The sequence below is a fragment of the Mixia osmundae genome (genome assembly GCF_000708205.1).
Source record: "Mixia osmundae IAM 14324 unplaced genomic scaffold scaffold_6, whole genome shotgun sequence".
Taxonomy (NCBI): Eukaryota; Fungi; Basidiomycota; class Mixiomycetes; order Mixiales; family Mixiaceae; genus Mixia; species Mixia osmundae.
In genome coordinates this window covers 585,068-596,034 of record NW_014575558.1, presented here as the reverse complement: position 1 = coordinate 596,034, position 10,967 = coordinate 585,068, and the positions used below count along the sequence as shown (strand labels likewise).

Here is a 10,967-nt window from a genome sequence, read left to right as displayed (position 1 = left end):
TGGGTACCTAACAATACCGATCAGCGTTGCGAAGTCTGGGATCGTGAGTTCAGCTCAGTCACAGATACGGTGCCTCGTTTGATGGACCCGCAGTCGAGCTTGATGACACGGTCGAGCTCTTCTTGTGCTACCGTCGCGACCAGAAGGTCTTCGACACTTTCTCGATGAATGTTCCCTCCAAAGCCGAGGAGAACCCTGCCCTCGATGTACGCTTGGGTGCCTGTCAGTAGGAACGTGGAGCTAATCGTTGTGACGCAGCTCGCTAACGCCAAATTGTATGCCGTCGTCAAGGTGCAGGGACACGAGCTGACTTGTCTACAGCAAAATGACGTGGGGCGGCAAGGCTATTCCCTACGCAGGCTAAATTTGCGAGCACAAGAGTGCCGGCAGGCATGCATCTGTCTACAATCATGCATGATCGAGCGGCCTGTCTATAGCAATACGCGAGTAGCAATGTTTGCAGGTGTCTGCTGAATGGCTTCGTAGATTGCGCGCACGCCTTCTTGATCGACATCTGCGATATCGGCCATGAGGTAGGCAAGATCGCCTCTGGAATCGGANAGCTGTCGTTCGACATTGTATTCACCGAGGATGGCGTTGATTCTTTTGAGCACACCGGGTTGGTTGGCATGAATGTGACAGACCCGGATGATCTTGTCCCCAATGATGGGTCGGAGAGAGACTTCCGGAAAGTTGACGGCGCCTAGTGAGGATCCGAAATTGACGTAGCGCACGAGAGCAGAAGCAACTTCTGTTCCGATCATTCGCTGAGCTTCCTCCGTTGATCCACCGATATGCGGCGTCAGGATGACGTTGGGCAGCTTGCCCAGTTCTTCTGCCCAGCCGGCGTCTCCGCCAAGCGAATTGCTGTTGAACAGCTGACCATTCTTCGCTGGCTCCGAAGGATACACATCGATTGCTGCGCCTGCAAGATGTCCTGATCTGATAGACACGGCTAGTGCGTCTAGATCGACGACTTTGCCACGAGCGTTATTGAGCAGGTATGATCCTTCTTTCATCATTTGCAGCTCGTCGTGGGAGATCATGTTGGTTGTCTCCGGCAGCTCTGGCACGTGTAGCGTCACAAAGTCTGACTGAGACAGCAATTCGTCCAATGTGTCGACTTGCCGAGCTTGACCGAGTGGCATGATTGGCATTACGTCAAAGTAGAGCACGTTGAGACCCATTGCCTCTGCCAAGACTGAGAGTTGCGAACCGATATGTCCATAGCCAACGATACCCAGTGTTTTGTTGCGCACTTCCCAGCAGCCTTTTGAGACTTTGTTCCAAGTGCCCTTGCGCATTTCGTTGGAGCGATCGCAGATCTGTCGCGAGAGCGCAATAACTTCAGAGATGACGAGCTCTGCCACAGACCGAGAGCTGCCGGAAATCAGTCATGATCACATGTCGGGGGGAAACGGAGCGGCTCACTTTGAGAAAGGCGAATTGAATACCGCAATACCAGCTTTGGCAGCCGCGCGGAGATCGACTTGATTCGTGCCAATGCAGAAGCAACCAATGACAAGCAAATCGCGGACAGCTTCGATGACTTTCGCGGTGACGCGCGTCTTTGATCGGATACCGACGGCAGTGTAGCGGCCTTGTATGAGTCGCTCGATCAGCTCGTCCTCGCCAAGCGCTCCTTTTTCGGTGTCGACATGATAGCCTTGCGCTCTGAACAGCTGGATGCCTGTCTCATTTACCTAGCGCAGGCCAGTCGTCAGTGCCATCGTAGGGTTAGCATATCACTGAGCTCACGTTTTCGAGTAGCAGGATGCGAGGAACAATCTTGGCTTCCTCCATGCGCACAGACTGTGGATTGAAGGATCTGAGTGGTTTAGGCATGACGAGCTGGATGGAACTTGTCGTTCCTGCTCTCGCTCGTGGACTGCGTCCGCTTTGTAGACCTTGCGAGGAAGCAGACTGCGGCGAGGCAGCCTGTGCCTGGACAGTCGTGCTCAGACCGCCATTGGGCGAGTTCATAGTCTGAGAAATCGAGCGTCTGCGCTCGCTGTCGGTCAAATTCATGGCAGCAAAAGAGTTGGTTGCCGGTGGTGAGGCTGATGCGATGGGATAGTAGTGCGCTGGCGGACTGTGCGGCGAGCCAGGCTGTACGTAAGCAGAAGTGCTGGCACGTTGTGCGCTCAGAGACGATGGCTCGCCCGGCCCGCCAATGTTGATGGGCTGTGCGCTGCTGTGTCCATTGACAGCTCGGGCCCGGCTGAGGCCAGAAGGAGCATTGCCGTTGGTCAACGAAGACATCTTGCCGGCTGACTTTCTTTCTGACTCCTCTTGATGACGAATTTTTGCAGAGGCAGTATCTTACGTGAGAATAACTCAGCCGGAGCCGCTCGGCCAGTACTGCACAAAGCGAGGTACCTCGAGCTACCTCAGCAGACGACCGACACTCAACGCAAGCTCTCGCACGACGCTACACTGATCACCAGTCGACGAGTGAGGCAGCCTGGCCGTTTGTCCGCGTCCGCCTACGCTCGCCTGGCGACGCGTCAATATCGATTCTGACCTGAATGGCGCGGATAAAGAGCACGGCGGCGGTGCTAGAGACCCCCGCCGCGCAACGTCGTCACGGATCAGGCCATAATGGCCATTCTTCGAGTTCAACGACGACGCCGGACAGATCTCAAAATTCGGTCAAACTAGGCAGGCCTACCGCTGCTCAGGGTCCCAGTGGCACTGGCAAGAAGACGCATACTTCGCCAAAGAAGCCAGAGCGTGAAGCGCCGAAACGGTCTGTCAAAGATGCTCCTCCGCCGTCATCGGTTGCCAAAGCGAATGAAGATGCGCCTGCGAGCGATATCAGACGAATAAGCCTCAAAGTCGCGGCTCCTGCCGTCAATGGCGAGCCGACGCCAGCGCTGAACAGAGGCAAAGCGACTCGGGAACCATCATCGGCCAAGCCGACCAATAAGATCAAGCTTAAGTCGTCTTCAACCTCGCTTGCGCCCAACGAGCCACCCGCCGTCAATGGCAAAACGCACGCAGCAGACAAGCCTGATAAGCGCACAGCGGCAGGCGCCGGGTTGAGCCTCAACTTGCATTTCAAGCACCCCTCTGAAGCATCATCCAAGACCGAACCGCAAAAGATAGACAAGAAAGGCAAGAGCAAGGCTATCGATGGACCCGATACTAGCGTCGAGCCTGCGCCGAGCTCGAGCAAGAGACGCAAAAGTGGCAGAGCAGAAGCAGTCGCTCCTGTTGAGGAGGCACTCACCAGTCCGCTCGATGCGACCGAAACCTCGACCTCGTCCAGCAAAAAACGGAGGCGCGGAGAGACAGATGCAAGTGTGACTGAGGCGCCAGCACAAGCAGACGACACACCTGCGCCTGCCAACAAAAAGATTCGTGTGTCTTTAGCCCGGGCTACAGTACCGGCACAGCCGTCCAAAGAAGCCATAGTACCAGAGTCTCAACCGTCCGCCAAACGATCACGGCGAAGTGTCGTCAACGGCGCTCGGGAGCCTACACCTGTCGAGCCTGAGCCAGCGCAAGAGGACGTCAAGCGAGAAGCCTCACCAGCCCATGCGGCGTTGCGGGCAAGTCTCTTGGTTCCTGCATTGATGGCGTCTGATCATTGCGCCTTGTTTGCAGCGTCGGATCAGCATGCCAGCACCTCCGGCCAATCAGCCAAATGCGGTCGCTGGTCCGCCTGCGCCGGAAAACCCTAAAGCTGTCAAGGAGCGCGGCCAAGCTCTGTATGACGTGCTTGCCACTCACGAAGTCGGGTAAGATCCAGGACTCCTCAGCGTAGTCGATTCTCTAACTTTGCTCCAGCGGTCAACTTTGGTCGGAGCCATTCCTTAAACTACCAGATCGTCGACAATATGCAGACTACTATGAAGTCATCAAGAAGCCCATCGCATTCTTAGATATTCAAGCCAAATTGCGCGACGGATCGTACGCCAATCTAGATGCAGTGCGAGCTGACTTTCATCGCTGTTTCAACAATGCCAAGCGATACAATCAAGTCGGTTCCGACATCTACCTTACTGCCCAGCATCTCGATCGATTATTGAAGGCGGAATATGACGGCATGACCGGCGCAATTGACGCCAACGATGATGATCTGGATGCAGCAGAACCAAAGGTTCGTATTCTCTTTTGACTCGCTGATCCACGCTGACAAAGAGGACGGCTCGAGCAGGCTGCTAGACCAAAGGGCACGCGCCGTGCCAGTGCTACGCCGTTGCCTACGGCAGAAGTGGAAGCAGTTCCTGATACGCCAGAGAACGTCAAGACGCGCGGTCTGAAGATTCTTGACGCTCTGGACAACTTCCAAGACGAGTGCGCTCAAGCTTTCTCTGCGAATTGCAGCTTCTGACTCTCAGGACGCAGTGGAATCCTCATCTCGGAAATTTTCAGGCAATTGCCATCAAAGGCAGACTATCCGGACTACTATGCGATCATCAAGAAGCCTCTTTCGTATGCAGAGATCCGATCGAAGCTCAAGTCTGGAGGCTACACTGCTCTTGCGGCAGTCTACGGAGATCTGCATCAATGCTACTGCAATGCCAAGCGGTATAATCAGAAGGAGTCCGACGTCTGGTTCGCTGCACAACGTCTCGACAGACTCTTGCGCATCGAGTATGGACGCGAATCTGGAACAATGACCCAACAAGAAGTGTCAGAAGAGACCAAGAAATTCAAGAAGAAGAAACGCAAGTCTGACGTCCATAACGAGCCAGATGATGACGAGCCGAACGAAGCTGGCGTTGCAAAGACATCAGGCCCCATTGGAATGAAGCAATTCTTCTCAAACAAGCTGGAGGAACTCACTGATTTCGAGGATCCCAAGTAAGGCCTACGATCGAGGCTATGGACTATACTGATGTGCGCTTATCACATAGTGGTCGGCCGTACTCCGAAAACTTCATCGAGTTGCCATCGCGAGAGCTATACCCAGATTACTATCTACATATCCAGAAGCCGATCTCGTTCAACGTTATTGAAGCCAGAATAGCGCGACGCGGATACCAATCTGTGCAAGTTTGGTCAGCCGATGTCCGGCTTGTCTTCACCAACGCGATGTTCTATAACGAAGAAGGTAGTCGGATCAACAAGGATGCACAGACTCTGCTGGCTAAATTTGACGAAATGATGAAGGAGCCTTTGCCGGAGTTCAAGACGCGTGGAAAGGTAAATGTCGTCGAAGAACCCAAGCCTAACCCGGAAGAGCCTATCGCACCGAAACCTGTCAGTGGCATCAAGCTTAAACTCGGCCAGCCTGCTGCGCCAGCGGAGCCAGTAAAGGCGGCTGCAATTCCAGCGCCACCAGCAGATGTGACGATGACGCCTGCAGAACCAGTGAAGCAGCCTTCACCAGCCCTTGCTACAGTGACCTTGCAGCCAGCCGTTGAAGACCCATATCCGTCTCTGCCTAGCTCGAACAGGGCTGGTCTTGGCCGCCAGCTCAACATCTCGTTTGGGCGCGTTGGTCTGCATCCGCCGCCGAGCGTGACAGAGATCGTCGATCTGACACGGAACCGCACCGGCACTCCCTCTGTGCCACCTGCGGATGTTCAGATGATTGAAGGAGCCTCTGGCGCTCCTGTCGAGCAAGGGACCTCCACGCCTGCACGAACCACGCGTAGGTCAGCTGCCGCGCTTTTGCCGAGTCCAGAGGTCAAGCTACCGCCTCCTGCCGCACCCGCAGCCGCTGTGACAGCTCGCGTTGTGCCCACACCGGATACCGCGCCAGTACAGATCGAGCAACAGGCCGAGCCTGTCGAGCCACCAGTGCCAGATGTGCGTAGAGTGGTGGCAGCAGTCAGATTGCCAGGCGAAGCCATAGGTGCAGCAGATTCTATGTGCCACTTGCTTAATGCTGACTCATTCTGTAGCGCTTCCTCAATTTTTTGTCAAGTCGTACCCATCCGAGAGTGGAGTCATGCTGAACAATCGACTTGTGCGTTCGCACGCAGTCGCCCTTCCAAGCTCGACAAGCAGCATTGACATCGTCCCCGTCAGAAATGCATTGCTGCCGGTCACGACAATCTGGCGACCGACTTGTCGACCAGAGAACACTCCCATCGAAGAGGCATTCCTTGAGGATTCAGATGATCCAACTGCGATCAAGTTTGTAGTCACTCCTCAAGCTGGCACGACCGTGATCGAGCTGGCCCCGTTCGACACAGACCGCAGCAGCGAAGTCTACAGGCTAATCATCACAAAGTAGCTAGCCAATACGTGCTAAAGACATGCATGCTTTTGTGAAATCATTAATTTAGACTGCTCGAGAAGCGATGTCGATTATGCTATGAGACCATCAAGATTTGCAGACTGTGCCTGCTGGCGCGTACGCAGCTGCGTATTGACGAATGCAGGGCTGTGACAACGGATCAGCAATAGCAATCAGACCTGGGCTGAGCTGACCTCTGTCTTTGCGATAGGATTGCCCGTAGTTAGCGCAACGACGTCGTTGACAATGCCTTGTACAAAGGCGGGCGTGGCGCCAAAGTCGGTGGTGAAAACCTGACCCTTGGCCATTGTGCAATACGTCGGATCTGACCCGACGTTAGATGCGGCTTCCAGACGCAGACTGGCATGAGAGCACGACTCACCGAATGCCTTGTCGAGGCCGAGAGCAACTCTCGACCATGCGTATGCTGCTGGCGTGACAAGCATCGAAAAGCTGCAGGAAGCCAATCAGGCTTTGCGATTGAGCACAAGATGCAACGCACTGATCCGCAAGATAAGCAGGTCCGCATGTTGTCAGGTCTTGCATGGCGTGGTTTTGTGCTCCGTTGAGCAAGGATGTCGCAGCTGCACCTTGCTCCGACTGAATGACATCGTCGTAGCGTGTAAAGAGCGAATAAGTGTTGACAAGCTGGCTTGAGCTATACTTGTACTGAGTTTGTAGAACATTTGAGCCTCGACTTTGCTGTATGACGCTGACCACGCATCCTCCGCGACTGATATCCTGAGCGGTACATGCAAGAATGCCCTCGTCTGTGCCTCTGAAGTCGCCAGCTAGTGCAATGAAAACGCTGACATACGGACGGTTCGATGGCCAAAACTCGAGGGACCAAGGAATGTTGAGACCGGCGCCCTGCCCTGACGATTAAGTGAGGCAGACGCTCAGAAACGGACAAAGCGCACCTGAGAGTGTCCGATCAATGCCACTTTCTTGGTAGCAGACTTGGCCGCGAGAGGTTTGATCCAGTAGGAGACATAGCTGGCAGTGTCCTGAGTGTCGTTCAAAGAACGATCGCCGAGGGTGACCCAGCAGATCGCAAAGCCTTCGGAGGGCAAGTATTGAGCGTAAGGTGTGTTCGCCCAAGACTCGCTGCCGGTGCTGCCGGTACCGTGCACCGCAAAGAGGATGCCCTTCGTATTCGCCGTTCCTTTCGGGCAGTAGAGCGCATTTTGATAGACCGAAGCAGCATAAGGGTAGGGTGCGTCAGCCTGAGTGGCAGGAGCTGCGATAGCTGCTGTCGCGAGAGTGGCGAGGATCGCTAGCGTCGCTTTCATCGTCGCTTCGAAAGGGTGGTGTCGATAGCCTGTGTTGGGTGCGTGCTGGCGTGTGTGTGCCGTGGAGAGAGAGAACCGACAAGTAAAGAGGAAGAAAAATCTGGGGTATTGAAGTAGCCGGTTGGCTAGTGGCAAGGGCGATCGCGCATGATCGACAATGACGCGTGGAAGGTTTGACTCTCCTTGGTCATCATGCAATTTCGGCACGGTAAGCACAGGCATTTCTAGCTAGTTCTGCTGTTCTACTGCATGGAATGGCCGCTCAGGTAGAACCATTTCGAGACTGCTGAGCGGGTCAGTGCCGGAACACGTTTAGTCTGAAGATGTCTTACTAGATGGATCGATAGGCGCTGTTGCCTTGCGAGAATCCTGTGGGATTCCCTTGTAGACGTCGTCGCTAGGTCCTACAACGCCTGGCGAGTCCTTGACGGTCGAATTCGAGCTACGGTGAATAAAGTCAGCGCTCGTTGAGATGATTGGGGGAGGACTGACATGTTAATGTCGACGCGACCGCCTTGACCAGAGATGAGCTTCTTCCAGGCGGCATGGCACTCATGCACAATTTCTGTTGCATACTTCTTGTTCTTTGCCTCGCCGGAGAACGCAAATTGGTTCTCTGGTTTTCCGTCGGGGATCTTGTAGATTCTGAACCATTCGTTCGTCGCTCTGATGAGACCAGGCAGGTGACGTTCGACGTCTTCGATGTCGTTGAGCTTTGAAGCCAGGGGATCGTTGACATCGATGACGAGGATCTTCCAGTCCGTCTCGCCTTCGTCTAGAAGGGCCATGACGCCCAGCGCCTTGACTTGCTTGACCTGACCAGGGTAACCGACAGCCTCGCCAATCTCGCAAACGTCGAGGGGATCGTTGTCACCCTTGGCCTTTGTCTCAGGGTGGGTATGAGCGGGATCTTCCCACGTCTGGGGGAAAGCGCCGTAGCTGCGCGCATCTGTCAGCCAACCAAACGCGCGCTGGACACGAGTCGCGCGTACTTCCAAATGTACCCGTGATGAGGGAAGCAGTTGCGAACGAATCTGTCCACAACCTTTCCTGTGAGTGATGTGACTACGAGTGTGACTTTTGTCAGACCGACCTGAGCTTGCCCTTCTTGATGTCCTGCTTGATGGGATTGAAAGCCTCCTCTTTGCTAATCTCCATCTTGGCGTTCGTCCAGCGAGGGATCTCGACGATCATGTTGAGTACGGTCTTCACCTCTGTCAATGCGGCAACGGTCAGACGACGAGCGGCTCACCTTTGAATCATCTGCAAAGAGAGGGATATCGTGGAAAGGTGAGACGAGCTTGCCGTTTTGCTCGAGGTAGACTCGATGTTCTGCAGGTAGTCGAAGCCCATTCAATTAGCCTGATATGCACAAGTCAGGATCACCGACCGAGAGTGTTGGGGCCGCCAATGATACGACTGCATGAACGCTGTGAGCATCTCTGCAAAATTGGCCGGGCCATGAGCTCACGGAACATATTCGGCTGTTGCCATCTTCGTAGAGCTTGCTGAAGATGCTGTCGTAGCAGATAGTGCGCTCGCTGTGACGTGTCTCGCTGATTGTGCCAGTCGCTGCCCGGCTCTTGACATGCACGAGGGCAAATTGCGTGAACGGCGCGACACGGCCACGGGCGAATCTGCTCCCTTGATCAGCCCGACATGCATGTCGCCACTCACCGAGCTGGCTCATCTCGACCAGCGTCAGACTACACAGAGGTCCGAGCCAGCAGCAGACATCGAGCTCACTTCGATAGCTCCGGTACACGCTCAGAACGAGCATAATCAAGATGAGCCCCTTGTCGGGGCTGAGACTAGCCTTGACGGTCGTGCATTCTGGTCCTTGCTCCTACAACATGCCAGCGGAACATGGGGCGACCGTACGGCCGAGTTTGCATGGTATCTCTATCTCATTGAGCTCTTCAAATCGACCCTACTACCCGCGTCACTCTACGGCTTCTTCACAACAGGCATCGCCATCTTGCTCTCTGGCTCCATCGGATCCATGGTCGATCGACACAATCGTTTGACCGTTGTACGATGGGCCATTGTATGTCAAAAGTCGTCAGCGACGGTAGCCTACGCAGCTTTCTTGCTGTTGTTCGCGATTCCATCACTCCGAGATGAAGCAGCCAATGGCAGACACGCGCGCGGTCTGGTATGGCTACTCTTCACATTGATCACACTTTCCGGCTGCGTGCTTCGTCTTTCTACGATAGCCATCAGCGTAGCGATCGAGCGCGACTGGGCGACCTGTATCGCCCAAGGCTCATCCGCCCGACTGACGAAGCTCAATACCTCTCTGCGACGTATCGACCTGGGCTCAAAGCTGCTCGCTCCTCTCTTTGTATCGCTCTTGACTACGACGGCAAGCTACCTTTTCTCTGTCGCTTTCCTCGCAGGGCTCGGCTTAATCACGTTTGCGTTCGAGTTCGTTTGTATGTTAACCTGCATGGAGTCATATCATGTGGGGCTAACGTGTCAATGTCTACAGGGATACAAGTCGTTTACGAGCGCATGCCGATGTTGGCGCAACCCGACCCATCACAAAGGGTACCCGTAAAGAGTTCATCGGCGTCGGAAGCAAAAGTGCTTGCTCGAATTAGTCATGGCCTGCTCGAACAGAAGCAGAATTGGCTAGACTTTATAAGACACCCCATTTTTGCAAGCTCGTTATCGATTTCGCTCCTGTATTTGACGGTCCTTAGCTTTGACGGCTCGATGATCGCCTACCTCAAGACCCACAATTTCTCAGACCCGTTCGTCGCGGGCATGCGCGGTCTCTGTGTCGTCACCGGTCTTCTTGGCACCTTCTTGGGACCACTGCTTGAGAGCAAGCTCGGCCTCATCAGAGCAGGAAGCTGGTCGATCTGGGGCGAGGTCGTATCGCTCTTGCCTGCCTTGCTGTCCTTCTTCGTCCTTGCGCCTCAACTCGCTGACAGAGGACTGCCGGTCAACTCGATGCTACTGTTCGGTGGCATGGCCGCAAGCCGCATTTTTCTCTGGAGTTTTGATTTGGTCAGTCGCTTCGATCTCAGGGCGTCGGAAGCTTATGCAAGGCAGACAGATCCAACTCAAACAGCTGCAGACCATGCTGGCAGACCATCCTCGGCGTAACGCCATCACAGCTCTGCAGTTTTCAACGCAGAACATGCTCGACTTGTGCAAATACGTCCTGACCATCATCGTATCTCAACCTCAGGACTTCAAATGGGCAGCCCTCGTTTCCTATCTTGCCGTTTGTGCAGGCGCGTTCTGCTACCTCGTCTTCCTCAGACGTCTCCGTGGACACATTGTCCATCTTGACTGGCTAGAGAGCTTGATCATTCGCAAGAGCTCATAGAAAAGCTGTCACGGAATAACGTTCAATGGATTTGCCATGTGGCGAACTCATTTGCTCAGCCGAGCCGCCGCAGCCGAGGGGCGTCGGGACGAGATAGCAATGCACCCACAAAGTTGGGGAAGCGTGCATTCCTGAAGAT

General features: G+C 54.6%; 5 protein-coding genes across 5 annotated transcripts; 2 read left to right on the top strand and 3 right to left on the bottom strand.

Moving 5' to 3' along the window:
- Window positions 1-2,280, bottom strand: L969DRAFT_103892 (uncharacterized protein). The gene is made up of 3 exons (XM_014712001.1): window positions 1,759-2,280; window positions 1,432-1,703; window positions 1-1,380 (listed from the first exon to the last, which is right to left on the bottom strand). The coding sequence occupies exons 1-3, from the start codon at window positions 2,260-2,262 to the stop codon at window positions 432-434; spliced, it is 1,725 nt and encodes a 574-aa protein (XP_014567487.1). The 5' UTR covers window positions 2,263-2,280; the 3' UTR covers window positions 1-431.
- Window positions 2,281-2,350: 70 nt separating this feature from the next.
- Window positions 2,351-6,224, top strand: L969DRAFT_88258 (uncharacterized protein). The gene is made up of 7 exons (XM_014712000.1): window positions 2,351-3,554; window positions 3,610-3,743; window positions 3,793-4,105; window positions 4,163-4,302; window positions 4,354-4,812; window positions 4,866-5,809; window positions 5,859-6,224. The coding sequence occupies exons 1-7, from the start codon at window positions 2,529-2,531 to the stop codon at window positions 6,191-6,193; spliced, it is 3,351 nt and encodes a 1,116-aa protein (XP_014567486.1). The 5' UTR covers window positions 2,351-2,528; the 3' UTR covers window positions 6,194-6,224.
- A 59-nt stretch (window positions 6,225-6,283) lies between these two features.
- On the bottom strand, window positions 6,284-7,679 carry L969DRAFT_49932 (uncharacterized protein; the record flags this gene model as incomplete). Its single annotated transcript, XM_014711999.1, has 6 exons — window positions 6,284-6,343; window positions 6,391-6,521; window positions 6,579-6,649; window positions 6,699-7,066; window positions 7,117-7,588; window positions 7,645-7,679. The coding sequence occupies 6 exons, from the start codon at window positions 7,677-7,679 to the stop codon at window positions 6,284-6,286; spliced, it is 1,137 nt and encodes a 378-aa protein (XP_014567485.1).
- A 51-nt stretch (window positions 7,680-7,730) lies between these two features.
- L969DRAFT_95064 (uncharacterized protein) lies at window positions 7,731-9,078 on the bottom strand (the record flags this gene model as incomplete). Its single annotated transcript, XM_014711998.1, has 8 exons — window positions 7,731-7,771; window positions 7,821-7,930; window positions 7,981-8,427; window positions 8,481-8,522; window positions 8,582-8,694; window positions 8,741-8,820; window positions 8,879-8,907; window positions 8,960-9,078. 8 exons carry the CDS (start codon window positions 9,076-9,078, stop codon window positions 7,731-7,733), a joined length of 981 nt encoding a protein of 326 aa, XP_014567484.1.
- L969DRAFT_82473 (uncharacterized protein) lies at window positions 9,077-10,828 on the top strand (the record flags this gene model as incomplete). The annotated part of the gene is made up of 3 exons (XM_014711997.1): window positions 9,077-9,923; window positions 9,980-10,503; window positions 10,535-10,828. 3 exons carry the CDS (start codon window positions 9,077-9,079, stop codon window positions 10,826-10,828), a joined length of 1,665 nt encoding a protein of 554 aa, XP_014567483.1.
- Window positions 10,829-10,967: the final 139 nt, after the last annotated feature.